Raw genomic sequence first — 17,748 nt, 5'->3', positions numbered from 1 at the left:
CTATTAGTTGTTACATGTTTAACAACAATAATATCCCAGACTGACAAGGTGTATACTTATTGGTACAGAAGGGCTATCTCTTACTGGTACTTCGTTCACTGTATATAATAATTATTGTAATGTGTGATGTGTCATATTTATCACTTACTTGAACCATATAAACAGAGTACTTTATGTAAATAGGGTAGATACATAGATAACATTTCTCACGTTTATCAGAGAGAAGACGTATTGTGTACAAGAGAATGCGGACCGGCCATATCATCTTATAGTATATTTCATGTTTTAATATTTTTATTTATTTGTTAGCTCAAAAGGAGTTTACAAAACTATTTGTCCGTCATTAAATACAGCATAATTTCTTTTTCTTTACACATAATAAATGTTATTCTCTTCAAATGTTCTTTTTTTTGGAAAGTGACATCGAACGAAAACTCGCAATGATTGATATATTAAGGAGGTCTGTATTCAAACTATTATAGTGAGGAAGGATTGAATTTTGAAGTCAACATTGCATGAAATGTGTACAGTGTTTGTGTCATATAGTTAAACCTTATGGGACAGAATTTTAGATAGACAGATAGATTTTAGCTTAACGTATTGAAAATCCATTAAATTAAACATCCTCAAGCAACGAAGAGTATTTAAATACTGCATGAGTTCGAACATAATTTACATTAAATGATTTCCAAATTAAATCCTTCTCCGTGAGTATTTTCCATGTTGTCTTCGGTCAATCATTTTTTTATTCATGGAATAAATAATAGTGATTAATAAAGATTTAAAATGAAGTTTGTACACATGTCCTAAACCTATCGCTGAATTTCAAAAGTTCGTATTTACAAAATTATGTTTTAAAGAAACATTTTTAAAATCGGGTCATCAAGGTATAAGCCCCTCAAACCTTGTGTTTTATTTTTTGCGCCGACTAAACTTAATTTTATCATATAATAACATGCTGTACAAAGGCGATAATATATAAATATATAACCGTTTACATTAATTGTTCCAAGACGAAATTCTTTCATTTAGAGGTGAAATATTAAAACAAAACGCATTTTTAAAAAAATCTATTATAGTTATAATTGTGAATTGTTGTTTAAATAATTTCAGAACATACAAACGGGGTTGGATTCAGTATCTTCAACAAATATTATGCTAAAAACAGTTGAAGTATAATTTAAGAAATAGTTTCGCCCGAACTCCCCTGTTAACACTCAGCACAGAGATTGTTTACAAACAAAAGCATGATACATTATATCAATTTAATTTACAAAAGAAGGTAATTGTATTCTGTAATATCTTAACATCGCAAATGGTGAAAGGCTTCAAATTTCCTTCACTCATTTATGAACATAAGTGTTGACATACAAAGTGAAGTAACATACTGCGGTATCGTATAGGGCTGGAATAGCCGATAAATCTTGTGAAAATATTCTGACAAAATGTTAAAAAAGCAAAAACAGAACAAAAACTGTTGAACGGTATTCAGCTTTATTGTATTGATGTTGAATAAAATAATAACAAAATTCTCTGAGCGCAAAACGAATTTTTAACAAAATCTTCAAACACATCTTATCACTGTTGAATTGCCCAGCGCTGATTTGATTACACAGCATGTTGTAAATTGATGAAAGTTGAAATGAAAGCTCTGATTTAAAGGAATAATTGATACTATCCATCTAAGAACTTGAAACACTCTCGTATATTACTGAGCTTGCGTGTCGCATTTAGTATAAAGGCGAATCCGGACGATTCCAAGAGAGCATTATATTCTTTGATAAAGCAATTAACACTTTGAATCACTAAAAGGTGTCGCCTTTGAAGTGATATAAGCACATTTCTAGTTCACGAGTATGTATAAGATCATAGATACACATGTATATCTGTACGTCATACGGTTTACGTATATTTATACGGTTGGTTGGTATACTTTTACTGGCATAATTACAAACACGTAATTCCGAGCGAAGACAAACTGCATTATATATTCAATTATCATACTTGGTATTCAAATACCTTCGGGTTATACGTGGAAAATATCGACATCAGTATGCAATGTTAACGACATATAAGACATTAACAATTGTAAAAAGAAATTACACATCCAAATAATATCAAATTATAATAGCGAGCCTGAAAGTAAGAAATCAGAGTACACGGCGAAAAAAACCAACGTGTTTGAGCAGGTGTCCTTATTTATATGCCTTTTGACATCCGGTCGTGGATTTAACTCCGTCCGTCTTCGTAAAAGACTACTTAAGAGTTTGCTATTCCCAAACGACCACCCGTGAGAATGGAATATTAACAATAACATGAAATATGCAATCGAATATGTGGCATTTGAAGAACAATTGACAGCATCACCAATCGTTATCATGTTTAAGAATATGATTTTGTTTGTTTTATCTTAATTATTTTTATGGCATTGATGTTGAATTCCTAATCACAATATATCATGGTTAGTTATATATATATGTGTGTGAGTGTATGTGTGTGTGTGGCTTGGTAGGTGTATAAAATGTATTACACATGCTAAATTGTTATGATGTTATCCAAAATGAAAACCGAGTCTATACTAAACGATCGTCAATTTCAACATAAGCAAATGTAAACAAGCATGTTCATTTTGAATTATGCAATATTCCTGTTAATAAAAAAGTAAATAGCTATGTACAAAATGATGGATATATACACACAATGGTACTGAGAAATGCTATATACACTATGTTATACTGGTTAAAAACAGGCATAATCGAATAATAGCGAGGATTTTTTAACTTCTTATTACAAATTGTATTTCCAATGGTTTGTCTGTACGTATGCCAATAGGCTTGTAACACAGACTTGAAAGAATTGGTTTATCATAGCGCGATCAATCATACCAGGAGAAAAAATTATTTACACTCTACCATATGATAGGTCTGCATGAATATGGCACAATCGTCTTTTCGTGAAACTAAATTCTTCTGGCACGGCTCAATATCCAAACCCGGGATAACTCCTAGAATAATATCACACGTAGTTTTATAATTTCCGTTTAATTACTATCGGAAAGTTGGTACAAAGCGGCGGCAGAATCTTTAAGTGACCACTTTGCACATTTTACCTGTCTTTGGATTGACAAGGTGATTCGAAAAGTAGGTTCATTACTGTGAACTGAGATAAATGTTTGTTCCAATCGCTGGTCATTAGGAGGTGTGCTGCTGTTTCCCCCTAAAGCAAAGCGTCATAAAATTGGTGTAAGTTTCTTCAGCGGCCGTTTTCCCACGACTGGGGTTTCGATCAGTGCTGTGTATTGGACTAGAAGCTGACCGACCATGCTTACACAGCTGTTACGGAGGTACAACCTCTACATCCATAACGTGCTGTGGCAGACACCCCAGAGAGGTTTCACAGCCATATGTCACACACCCGGCATCATAAAAAAAACACTAGATAGGTAGGTGTTCCCTTTCAAAAACAGCCTGGTTTTCGCAGTCGTTTACAAAACCGAAATTCATGGGTTTTTTACTTTTGTTTTAGTTAGAAATCTATTTTTCGGAACATTTCTTTGTTATATCAGTGACTAATTTTGAAACATTGTCGTACATAACTTACAGTGAAATTTCAATTACTTGATTGATATCAGAAATCAATATGATTTGATGTAACCAGGACCACAAGTCAAAGTTTTTTTTAACAACATTGGGTGGATCACAAATTATTAAACCCATGCTGTCAAAATTGCTGATGCAAAACTATTATCTGGCTTATACTAAGTCGTTATCAATAGTACGAAACAAGTAATCTGGTACGTACATAAGAGAGATAACGACTGATAGAGATTTGACGCACAATAATCCTGCCTTGTAGATAATGTGTAAACAAGGTACCTCATAGAAAGACATGTAAACTCGGGTATGGATACAGAAGATGTTACCTGGAGTTAAAACCAGATACGTACATAGGAGATATCACATAGAGTAAAACCAGGTACGTACACAGGATACGTCACCTAGAGTAAAACCAGGTACGTACACAGGAGATATCACCTGGAGTAAAACAAGATACGTACACAGGAGATGTCACATAGAGTAAAACCAAGTACGGATACAGAAGATGTTACCTGGAGTTAAAACAAGATACGTACATAGGAGATATCACCTGGAGTAAAACAAGATACGTACACAGGAGATGTCACATAGAATAAAACCAGGTACGTACACAGGATACGTCACCTGGAGTAAAACCAGATACGTACACAGGAGATGTCACATAGAGTAAAACCAGGTACGTACACTGTAGATGTAACCTAGAGTAAAACCAGGTACGTACAAAGATGTCACCTGGAGTAAAACCAGGTACGTACACTGGAGATGTAACCTAGAGTAAAACCAGGTACGTACAAAGATGTCACCTGGAGTAAAACCAGGTACGTACACAGGAGATGTAATCTGGAGTAAAACCAAGTACGGATACAGGAGATGTCACCTGGAGTAATACTTAGTCCGGATATAGGAGATGTCATCTGAAGTAAAACCAGGTGCGGATATAGGAGATGTCACCTGGAATAAAACCAGGTAATGAGATGTCACCTGGAGTTAAACGAAGTACGGATAAAGAAAACATCACCTGGAGTAAAACCAGGTACGGATACAACAGTTGTCACTTATAATAAAAATGGGAGCAAATACAGTAAAAACCAACTTTTATTATCCATATGTTATGCATTAGATGTTTACTATGATAAGATTATACAATGTAATTAAAGAAATACTATTGCTAGGATGTAATATTTTTTAATATTCGTCGATTTCTCCTATCGTTCTCGTAATCATTTTTCCTACAAATTCTTACCAAAATAAAATAAAGTAGTATCGGTTAAAGTATTTTTGTGTTTTCAATTAGTCGATTATGAATTTTGATTTACTGCTATTATCTTCCGTTTCTACAGTAAAATATTTATTTCGTCGGTTTTAACCACGGCCAAATCACTTTATAACGCATGGAACATCGTGTGAGGCATATCTTAGGCGACAGTGATTTTATCTTTAAAAGGTTATCGACATTGGTTTGCTTGAATCAGTTTTTAAAAGATTATTAGATGATATAAAATCATCAGAAAATAATAATGAATTATCTTAAGGTTTATTTGTCTTCTGTGAAATAGATTGGGATAGGTATATATAACAACCCCAAATCACATGGAATCGGTTTACACTTAACTAAGGTATTTTATGTCTTAAATCTTTATCTTAATTAATTAAAAGTAAACCACATTCGCATTATTCGACTTGAATAATTTGATCTTTATAACTTGATGATATGATAAAAATTAGGACAATAAAATCCTGAGTTCGAAATGTCTGAAATAATACGTAGCGATTCTATAACAATGCATAGCTATTCTAAAATAACATCCAAATACACCACATATCTTGTTAATTACAAATATCTATGCCAAACATCTTTGTACCTGTGTAAAATATATGATCTATACGGTTCATTTTAAGTATATAATCAGGGTATATTCATATAATCTGTCAGTTAATCCATTCAGTATGTTTCTATCCCTTCCCTCGCCTTCTTCTCATCTTACAGACAAATCTCCTAGATACAATATTTAAACTAACGGAGATGACATATTTATATACATAATGTTTATAAAATGAGATTTACACACTAAATATTCACTTATGTCATACTTCTAAAAGTCTATTTCGTCTATTTCATTTATTTTTTCATTTGGGATGTTTTGAAAAAGAAAATAAGAAAATGCTTACATACAAATATTTGATAATATCAAATAAATTATGAAATATCATTTTGTAATGAGCTACTTTTGCTGTATCATAGTGTCGTACAAGTACATTTTGTATGTTTTTTCTGAGATTCTAATAATAATAATAATTGTAGTGATAAAGCGTCACAAAATGAAGTTATATAAAGATTCCATCGTGATAATCTTACGTCCCTAAGCATGTACACGTGAATAAAATTAAACCTATACATCACAAATTGCACAAGAACGTTTTGTTGCTACTGAGAACTGGTTAAGATGTTATACAAAGCTAACAGGAAACACTTTTGTATGCAGGAGGTAAATAATTGTATGTTATCCCAAGGGTGTTCATCAATAATTGTGGTAAGATCTTCATTGTACAGAGTCTATATAATAGTATATATAACTATTTGTGTGTTGAAAACCTTTTATTAAAGTCCATTAACATTACCACGAACAATCTCAGCTTTATTTCCCCATACCAAGCCTATGCTTCACTGCACTCAGCATAGAGAATCGTATATATTACTCTAGAAATAGAAGGATTGTATGACCTGTATCTGCCAAGGGCCTCCTTGTGTATAACCCTGCCTGCACACGTACGTATGTAGTGGCCTTTGCTGCCCTGTGGCCTAGTTTCGCTGGTAGTCATTGAATGGCCTGTTGAGATACACGAGGGCTGTAAAGGTCACCTTACACGACTGTGTGTGCCTATAACTCTCTACTGTCCGCCATGTCCTTTGACAGGAATAACACGGACTTGTAGCAAGCCTTCGAACTGGCTCGTCCACATCGGTATATGCGAGTGTTAAAGTTTACCTACAGTGTGTTCGCCAGACCACGTTAACAAAATGGTCGACTGGCCTGGTACGGCCATACACGGCCCAGCGTGAGCCATGCCAGGCTTTTGTCCCTGAAAGGAAAGTTATTACAGGACGAGGTAAATCGATTGTGTATGGAATCCAATAGAATATGGATGCCAAATAAGCAAGCAGTACAGTCTACATAATGGAATGTCGGCTGTTCCGGTTGCCATGAGTTTCTGTGGTGTGTGTGTGTACATTGTGTATACTCGGGCACAAAGTGTTGCGCGTGTGTAGTCGGTTGTTGATAACATTCTTTGTGGATTAGTCGACATTAAAATGGAGTTCACGTTGTTTTGTTTTTCTTACACAAAGGTTTGTATGTATTTTAAACATTAAGTTCGCCCAAAAAACTTAACATATTACATATCGATTTCACAAAAACCTGCAATGCCTCTGACAACCTCCATCTAAATGGAATACTTTTATGAATTTTTAATGTTATTATACAACAGTACAAGGTTGTGTAGCTTTAAAGACAATTCAGAGCTAAAGTTGTTTGTTCTGCTGGTAGACAATAGAGACACAAAGTCAATAAATCACCGTGTTATATGTGAAGAGAAACTATGTCGGGGAATACTATCGTTGTATTGTTACTCCCATATATGATTATCAATCAATAACGACAAACAACAATGGCTAGAAAGCTTTTTAGACAACATATTATCCAGTTAAGCATACTGAACTATCATTTACGGGAATTGTTTCCTTGCAATAAATTATGCATTTTATGAGTTTTATCCTCGTTCAACAAATCTGCCATTTAGCAAAATTTCCTGTTTAAAATTAATTTTCTATTTATATACATTTAGACTTTACAAAATAATATAAACAGAACGTCTAGGTTAGAATTACAAATACAAGAACAGGTGTTTCGCTATCTCAATTGTTTCGTTTTTCGACGTGTTCATTATATTTGAATGCTACTGTCCGAGTGTAAATAGGTTACCTGGATAGCATATAATAAAATTATGAACCTATCGGGTGTTAAATATATTAACATTATCCTATTTAGATTTTTGCGTGCATTTTGAATAAGAAGCAAATTGTTGTACTGTGTATAAATCAATGATGCGGCTGAAATTCATGGTTCGATGTTTTAATCTACATATTTTGAAATTCAAGTAATAAATGATTTGATATAAATGTTGAAATACAAATCTATATAAATATTTAATGAGGAGAAATATAATAACATTTGATTTAAAATGTGTTGTCTGTCACTTAAATCATTTGAACAGTTTAAAGAATTTTTTTATTACATTTACATTTAATCCAGAAAAAATATTGCTATTAATTGTATCAAACGTGATGTTCTAATGGGTTTATATTTCTGACAGAATTTGCCGATAGAATCAAAATATCAACAGTTCCGATAAATTCGACATAACTATATTTAACCATTATCTGGTGGACTACAGGTATTTGAAGGTATTCTGTGACTGAATTCTTCTGACACTGTTTGCATGGAATACTGATTTAGTAACATCTGATTTAGCTAAACATTGTAAATATATAACATACGTAATGTGCACTACTGGGAACATAGTACAACAAAAATGTTAGTTTAATTGCCAGTTTAATAATAAGAAATATCTTTCATGACGTGGTACAGTACATTACATATTTAGCTTCATTCGTCTATGATTCTTTCTTAATAAAGAGATATCAATATTTCGGCAAATTTCTATATAATTGTATAAACCTGTGAATTATCGTGATAAGTAGCGTCAGTAGCGACCAGTATTGATCATCACCAATATCACCTAGTCTATTTCTGTTAAAACATTATCTTGGATTAACACTTTAATTTGAATAACTCGGAAAATCTCGGAACATTTTCTTTAGGTTGGCAATGTATTGGAGATATGTTCTTTTCTAACATTTTGCAATATAAAAACATCTATTTAACTTCTTTACCTTTTTTTTTTAAAAAATCCTAAAATAAACACAAGATATTCTCAACAAAATCGTAGTGTCACTATCGTGAATATTTAGCATGGCAATATACTCGCTTCTTTTTGTCACCTTTATGCTATAACGAAATAAATCCACGGTTTATTTTGGTGTATCATTGGATATCAACGTATGCATTATGTTTTGAGATAATGAAAGATAATATTTTTGACATAAATAATGAAATACAAGGAAAGATTTTCAACTGTATTGTCTTAACCATGCCAATTTGTTTACAATAATTAGAATATATTCCTCTCGAGTATAAAATATAGTGTGTAAAATGTTTATATATCATAAATCAGCCGATGCCTTACCATTCATTCAAAACGAAAGTAAATAAAAAAAAAACTGAAAAAAAAGAAAAATGAGAATAATGAAACAAGAACAGAATCCAAGGAAACCCGGCGACAAAACGATGGCCCAGAAGTCAAATGTCTTAATAAAATTCTTAATAACAATTTTCATATCGTATTAATTCTTAGTGTGTATTCATAATGAAATAAATTTTTTTAGTTGATTTAAGACCATTTTGTTGGTAAATGTAATTTTCTCTTTGAAAATGATGTGATTGAAGTTAATACGCAAATATAGTTTTTATGTAATTTTTCAAAACGTTCGAGTCCTTGACATATTTTAGTAACTATCAATATGTCTTCGACAAAGAAATGATATAGTAGCAGACTAACTGACCTGCATGCCATTTTAATATTAGATTAACGACATATGAGATGGATATAATAAGGATCGGTCCATTATCATGCCTAATGTATTGACGGTATTTGCACGTGTAGAAATGACATGAAGCTTCCCCGATGTCCGCACTATCAATCTTCATTGTATATGTTCATTGTTATCACAATATCGATACAGAGGAGCCATCTGCTAATCATGGGCTTTGCATACATTTCGTCGATTGTACATGTGGTTCCTATTATTAGCGCGAGTCACGTCGTGACTTCACTCTAAGTTATCTTCACTAAATTTTCTTTTTCGTCTATTATTCATATCAGAAATCAATTAGTGGAAATCTATTTACTCTTGTTTTCTAAGGGACTAGGATATGTCTTTTTTTATAATGCCATGGCCTTTCTGAATATCCTTATCACATGAACATTGTGAAAAAGCAGAAGCTTTAACCGTTTTGAATTTTGAAATGAAGAAGAGCACCACATAAACCAATTTAAGATTTCCTTATTCGATATCCACTATGTTGTGTCACATATCGACACGTTCCCAGATACAGATTACAATTCCTTAACCAATGAAAATAATTTGGTGATTTATCACCTAATTCGTAGTACACATTAAAGTATCCAACTGGACATGAACACTGCCCGTTATAATTCATTAATGTTATTTTTCAGATATGTGCATACTTAAGTTTTCCTGTTTAACAATACACGGCGGAAAAGCATTCCAAAAAAGACCTCTGCAATTAATTTAGTATTATGCTCCCCTCCACAATCAATCAATTGTGTTATCTTTATAGCATTTAACATTTCCGTGAAAAATCCCTAGATATCAATTTTATTCGTCAATATCCCGTGGCGAGCGACCATGTCTGCCAAGTATATACAGTGCACGCTACATGTGTTCCGCCCATCCTCTATGTCCATCCATATTCAATCTCATGCTTCACTGATGGCTATCAATTGTTGGGATATTTGTTTTGTTCTCATTTCGAAATGGCATGACAATAACACGATATGTTGTGTTAAAAGTTTAATTGCACAATGATTCTGGTCAATTTTAAACGAAGCAATTGCGTTGTACATGGTACTTTAAAAGCTATTTATTCCCAAGACTCAATATTCGTTCCAAGTCTTCTCTAATTTAGTGGATGTCCTAAAATGTATTCTTCTCCTTATATGTTCACAAAATGACGCACAGATATCGGTTAATTACTATCACAATATCGTATTGATTCCAGTTTAGGAGGAAATGGGAATAACGACCTATTTCACAATCTTCTTATCACCTTTTGTTCCAAATTTTATTATGGAATTTCACATATTTTTTGTATTATCGTAAGCCCATTGTAAAAAACAACAAATGAATGACACCTTTGAATACAAATTTCGAATTAGATACAATTGAGTCAAATATCGAATTTGAACTACTTCATACAGCTGTTTCGTTCTCGTCAGTAATGATAAAGGTCCTAAATTTTGAAACCTTGGAGGCGACTAGCGAAAATCAATATTGATCGAAAGAAGTTCAAAATTTAGATGGAGAGGTGTGCTAAATCCATAATTCATGAATTTCGTTATCGTCATATATCTGGTAATTTCAAAACAAGGACAAGTATATGTGTTTGTTCTGAAACGTGCCACCGTTCAAAAGAAGTAAAATGTGGCATGCAGGTTAAAACGAACTCCAACTTGCGATTTAATTCTACTTTACACTCTCACTTCATTGTAAGTAAAATGTGTCTCTCCACTTATCAAATCAAGTTATGTTATTTGTCTTCGATGCAACTTGACAGTTTATGCCTAAACTCAGCAACAAAGGGGACAAATAATGTGTTTCAGAAATTACCACATCCTTATAGGACAACGACTCTCGCTGATCATCATAAGTTTCTGAAATCACCAGCTGGTGTTTAAACTCATACCCTATCACAATAGATATTTTGGGAAAATTGTACAATAACTGCAAAGTATAATATACAAGATAAAACACATGTACACTGCATCGTCAGCAAAAGAGGATAAATTGGAGTCGACAAAACATTGACCTCTACGGAAACAAAACAAAAGGCACGACCAAACTACGCCATCTCTTATCAATCGTTGATATATACATTAAAAAGAAAATATATTACTTGAGAATATATCATAAATCCTGAGTGAAAATGAGATGTGTATCAATAACAAATACATCAGAGACCACAATATGTTTTTGTAATAGTTCATGATACACAGTGTTTATTAAATACTTCAGGGCTTTTTACTTATCTTTAGTGTTGGAATTGTACTTTTATTTTTATTTCAGTTTTAACTGCATATGCCTGTAAAATTTTCAAAGATTGCAATAAGTCCGTCGCTACAAACTATTTGTCGAGGAGCATTGTTACGCCGTTAACGATGTTCGTCATATATTTCAACAGATGATCAACTGTCATTTACGGTTTTACACTTAACGTATCTTCACTAATTTAAACATACTGACGAAAATCTATACAGCTTTCGAAAATGCTAGATTTTAAAAAAAAATTATGTGTAAGCAGTTTCGTATAAATTAATATTTATACCACTAACTGGTAACAATACGTCTGACTGTAGTTCAGCGCGGTATTTAAGTATCTCCCGTTATCTGAATTTTACAGAACCATTTGCTAAAGCCTAACATCTGGTAAAGACACTGCGGATGGTGTTTCTGTAGTATGACACACGAGTTTGGAACTTGTTAATCGGCATTGTGCAAAATCTAGTATAGGACGGTTTGTAATATCCATACACAAGGAAGGTTTCTAGTACAGGGCAAAGCTTAACAAGTAGATAAACTGACAAAACCTTATTAATGTTTTTGTGTTAAAAACTCTTTAAAGTTATTTCATATATTTTGCAAGTATGATTCGGTTTGACATTTAAACGTGAACATCCACAATTATACACTTTAATTTATGTTGTGAAAAAAATTAACTGAATCTCATTTCGTTTCATGTTTTTTTCATGTTTCGGAGTTGAAATATTAACAAACTCAATCCCTAAACACATGTATGGTACACGACAGCATACAGAAAACAAAACACATGATAATTGAATTATTGACGCCATTTCTTCGTGTTTATCGTATGTGGGTTAGATCATTATTTTTCACCACGCAAAGAGGATAAAGAAACTATGCCAACCAATCTGCAATGGTTGGTAATTCAATCTGTATTTGACGGCTGTTTTATATTTTCCAGTTTTTATTTTAATTTGTATTGTACTAATTTGTATTACACTAATTTGTCCTTCATAATGTCAAACTAATAAAACGTATAAATATTCAAAATCTGAATGTTAAGACAATTGTTGTAAAAGTTCACCTTATGAAGGTTTTATGAAAGCTCTCCACTGGATATTCTGAGAAAGACTGTTTCGACTTTGAGGATGGCCATCAACTTTAAAAAGGACAAATTGCTAAGCATTTCAGAAGCCAGAAGTGAAGTGTCAAAGAGGTGTACGACTTAAAGGAGGTAAGGCTGTGTGGTTATCCTCGTGAAAGTTAGAACAATTCTACAAACTACTGTCAGATTATATGTGAAGCTAGTTTCATGCATTGTTCATATATATTCAGCGTCCAGCAAAGCACTCGATGTTATTGTACAAACACGTATTCAAGTGGAAAAGAACAGATACGACGCATGATCATTAAACTCCAATCATAAGGGTTTTTTATATAATGAGGTTGAATAACAAACTAAAGTCATACATTGACAATGTCCCCTTCTATGTAAAGACTCGGCCACCCGCGACGTGAGGTACGTTATCACACACTAAAGCATTGCCACATACCTTCAAAATAAAATCTTACCTTGTGAAGGCACGGGGAGTGAGGATGGAAGGAACCGGGCTTGGTATGCCTGGTACTGAGAAGTTGTTGGCGTCGCACCCCGGGCCATGTCCTGTAGGGCGTTTCCCCCTGCCCCCGGCCGGCCAAGCACCGCCGAATGCGCGGCATCGAAACCTGTTTCGTACGTCCCAATAGCATTAGCACCTATAAGCCGAGCTCGATCCAGAGTAAAATCAAGTGGAGCGTCCATTATGTAAATATCCGAAGAGTATTATCCATAAGCCCGGGTGCAGTGGCCATTTCCTAACGCACACCACCAATCTCCCATGCCTACAATTCGAAATAAGGCATTCATTACATTTGTGTTTAAGATGTGAAGGGTATATCTGCTGATTGTCTAATAAAGTACGTTGGGATGCAAATGTTGTTACGAAAAATAGGCATTCCATGTATTTCCTAAATAGTGTGACGTATATAGAAGGAATGGTGAGTTTGTTACTATCGGAACAATGCCAAGTCTCTATGCTGTTTTTCCGAAGCATTTGCACGCCATTTTAGACAAACATAAAAGTACCTCGAATCAGTGCATTGGCATGACACTACCTGATGTAACTTCTGCCTCAAAAATCCACAATTTGCAGTCAACACAAAATAAGTATATGGCTTTAGCATACCCATGGTCTTCATTACACAACCGCACGCAAGTTAATGTAAGCCTCTTGTGTTCGGCCTTGAAAGCGATGTCAATAAATTACTGCCTTGCTCCGTGTTCAACACCAAACAGTCGTGCTGTTAACTTTCCGTGAAATACCCGATATAAGGAGGGAATTATCTAGCTTTATCCTGTACACATAAACCTTGCTATATAAAATGGAGTTTCCTCCATCTAAACTTGATATCTTACATAAACTAGGTGCAGCGTTCCCGCAAGTGTCATACCTGTTTTGCAAAGAATGTGACTGTAACAAGGGACTTCCACAACCGCACATTTTAACATTGTTAAATATTGAACAGGTATGCTAATTTGAATATTGAACAGGTATACTATAATGAATATTGAATAGTTAAGATATTATGAATATGGACTATTGAATATGTATGCTACTATAATAAACATGCATGATAAAATCATGTCCTGGTCCTCACATCATCAGACACGTTAAATGTTTCAAACTAGGAACAAGGAAACATCAGCAAATTCTAGGAAATACACGTGATAATAAACCAACGATATGCAAGTAGGCGTATTCAAAAAACAGAACTAAATCTCTGCAGGTTAGTCAAACTTAGTTTAAACAACATCTACCTACAAGTACTCAGTCGACCAACTAAAAGGAATTAAATATTAAGTAAACCAGCCAAGCTTCATCGCAGAACCAGTAAAATATTGATGTGTTCACCGAACAGCAATCGGCTAGTACTAAAGGCGAGTGAGTTCCATTTCTGAGAGGCAAACAACCAAATGCACCTTGCCTTTCAGTCCCTGTTCCTTGTAAAATCGTTCCGGGTAAGTGTTTAGATTAGTGCGGGCATGTGCCGATATAAGATGAACCTAGAATGATCTTACAAATCCCCTACACTGGTTCATTCTAGCTCTGATACTGGCTCTTCAATTTCAACCAATTTGCCAGAGTTATCGGCCAATCAGTTCCTTGCTACATTTAGTGGACGGAATTAGCTTATCTAATACACACTCAAAATCTTTATTAATTCAGAAATTACTAGTCGATTGTATGTGATAGGACGGAATACGCTCGTTGGCTCCCCCTCCCATAATTCCAACCCTCATTACAAAAATGTCCAACGACATCATATGGTGCGACGGAATCAGATTTTCAATGTGGTACAGTTACGTTATGTTGGATACCTTGCCAAACTGAAATCAAACCTGCATTCCTCATAAATTACTACGAATACCAGTTGTATGACATATACGCTAATAATCATGGCGGGATAGCATTTCCATGTGATATGTACGTTCTGTATATGTGTATAGCTGCAAGTTTTACTTCTACACTTGACGAGATTAAAAGTGGAACTGAAGCAAACACCGCTCCCTATGCTTGACCGTCTGAGGACGAATTCGATCATATACAGTCACAACCCTTTATCGTATATCTAGCTTTGAAGGTAATATGGAAATAATTTTGCAGTAACATTTTGAAGATATCTGAAGCATTATGCTTCACACGCGGGCATATTTTGATATTGGTCCGTATTAAATACAAAGATGAATTATGTTACGTGGCTAATCACCGGCTACAAATATTAAACACTATTCATTTGTTTCGATAATAGCTAAATAATTAATATCTTTTTCTTGAATTCTGTTTGATTGATTCATTTTTACAATATACGTTGTTCGCACTTTCGCCTACGTCTCTACTTACCGAATAACAGCTAAATCTATATATGAACACTTTGGTCATATAACACGTTAATTTACAAGTTTTATTTCAGATATAGTTAATTATCGGCTGTAAAATCAATATCTAAAAATAACCAAAAATAACGTTGTAATGTGTCAGAGAATTAAATGCATACAAAATTATTTCATTCCGCGAAAAAGTCTAAAAAAAATTATCATTTTCATAAAAATATGCATAAACAAGTCCAAAAGTTACGTCGGAATTTCAACATCATTTTATGAATAAATTCTTAAATTTTAATCTAAACTATTCAATAAATGATGATTGAAACAAGTAATTCAGAATAAAACATAAAAATTAATACAGACAGGATATGATATGTAATAAATTCCTGGTGTGGAACTGTTAAATAACTCATTTCCTTAACAACATTAATTTTTTCCATATACATTATATCAATTGATTTTGCAATACTTCCATATGTCAACCGTCGTGTAAAGTTTTATTGTATGCCGATTTGTGATAAATGAAATCTGCTCTTATTGCGTTCAAATTCAAAATGAAATATTTCCCTGTCTCGGTCATTTTACGCTAACGTGGTAATATAATAATGATGTCAAAAATAAGGAAATTCTTCCACAAAAAATTAAATTAATTCCGTTTATATTTGTTTTAATATTCATGAAATGGAGTTTTCTGAATTTATTGTTTTGTCACAAAAAGTAATAATTCAGATAGAATGAATCCCTTTTCAAGAAACCAAACTTATGTACAAATATTACACAATCAGCGGTATTTTATTTAAAATATACAAATATGACATAAGTAGCACTATTTCCTTAAAATTAATAATAAATTTGCTACAAGGAAATTAGAAGTGAATACCCGATGTAAATATCACTCTGTTGGGGTGTTTACTCGTCAGCGTGTGTTACGAGTGACGCACAACTACGCCGTGACTTGTGCAGTGCAATAAACAAAATTCGACAAATTTTAATATAAAAATGGAATTGTTAATACTTTGGCTGATAATTTTCCTATATAGAAGAAGCTTCAAAGATCTTTTTAAGAAAACTGTCATTATTTTTCGAGAAGTGGTTTTACCTGTATACATTTGGAAAGTAGGCCAGTTGTTGTTTTGAAAATGATTTGGACAGGAATATACACACAGGTACGTGTGTATTATTGATATAATCGGTATATCGAAACATGAACACAATCGCAATTAAGCTTAAATATAAAAACATGACAATTCTTACCTTTACGAACGGTAATTCCATGAAAAAATCAACATTATGTTGGGTGTGTAAAAAGCCACTGTAGCCTGCATTACCAGGCGAGTTCTATCATGGCGGCTTGCTGTAGTGATCACGACACATTGAGTTATTGTTGGTGCGGGTTGTCTATCCGAGCTATACAAGCACGGCTGTGATTGGCTAGCCACGAATCCCCTGTGGACATACTTATCTGCCTGTCCCGTACTTAGGTTTCTTAGTTGCCCGTGTAAACAAACATAACTGTCACGGCTTACGAGGAAGGGAGTGGTTATTTAGACCTAGAGAAAGACGTTGCTGACCTGGAAAAAAGTGTATTACCATTGTAAGCCGGCCAACCGGTCATGAACGGGAAATATGTGGATGTGTTTTGGAAATGCCCCTTGCTAGCAAGCTGAAAGGAAAATGGCTGCCAGTGGTTTAAAGTAGATTGGTGTTGTCAATGGAGGAGAGAGCCGGGGTCTGACTGATTTATCATTCCGCACTCTCATTTTACATATAATAAACTTCACGGATATAAACTAGGGGATCTAGAAACCGTGTGTATTCACTTTTGATCACGTGTAAACATTGAGTGATTCAAGCTTTAATTCCTTTCGAAGAGACCTTCGACCCCTGGCTGGGCCAAATTTACATGGAATGGCAAGCAGATGATATTAAATTGCTATACAGCAACCTCTCCGGAAATATATCGCGAGGACATATTTAATTCAAAGATTTCGTTTTATGTATTTTGGCATGTGCGAGGGCAGATGATGCTTCATTGTATTAACGTTAACGGTGAGTGCAGGTCTGTCTTACATACTTAGGTGTATTTATATATAACTAAGGTAGGTCTGAATATATTTATGCTAATTTGTATTGCTCGTATGTGCCATATGTGTCTATGGTTGTGTGGGAATAGAGGTTGTACGAGTGATAGGTTATCTACGGGGTTCTTTTTTCTGATAAAAACACAACCTTTTTGGATAGTATCTCGGTTTCGCTGCAGACTGAAGAGTAGTTTCTTAAGGACGTTG

At 33.9% G+C, this 17,748-nt stretch overlaps 1 protein-coding gene across 3 annotated transcripts in view; it reads right to left on the bottom strand.

Annotated features, from left to right (window-relative positions):
• The window catches only part of LOC132551283 (trinucleotide repeat-containing gene 18 protein-like), a 61,301-nt gene extending 44,524 nt beyond the window's left edge, over positions 1–16,777 (bottom strand). For all 3 annotated transcript variants that reach the window (XM_060215408.1, XM_060215410.1, XM_060215409.1), the window contains exons 1-2: positions 16,715–16,777; positions 13,108–13,416 (exon numbers count right to left, since the gene is read on the bottom strand). In XM_060215408.1, the coding sequence (XP_060071391.1) occupies positions 13,108–13,336 (229 nt within the window). In that variant the 5' untranslated portion in view covers positions 13,337–13,416; positions 16,715–16,777. The remainder of the gene's footprint in view (positions 1–13,107; positions 13,417–16,714) is intronic.
• Positions 16,778–17,748: the final 971 nt, after the last annotated feature.

This window comes from Ylistrum balloti, unplaced genomic scaffold, assembly GCF_031769215.1.
Source record: "Ylistrum balloti isolate Yb309-2 unplaced genomic scaffold, AGI_CSIRO_Ybal_v1 Utg370190, whole genome shotgun sequence".
NCBI classification, from domain to species: Eukaryota; Metazoa; Mollusca; class Bivalvia; order Pectinida; family Pectinidae; genus Ylistrum; species Ylistrum balloti.
Note: the sequence above shows the minus strand (reverse complement) of the source record. Positions and strands in the feature narration are given on the sequence as shown.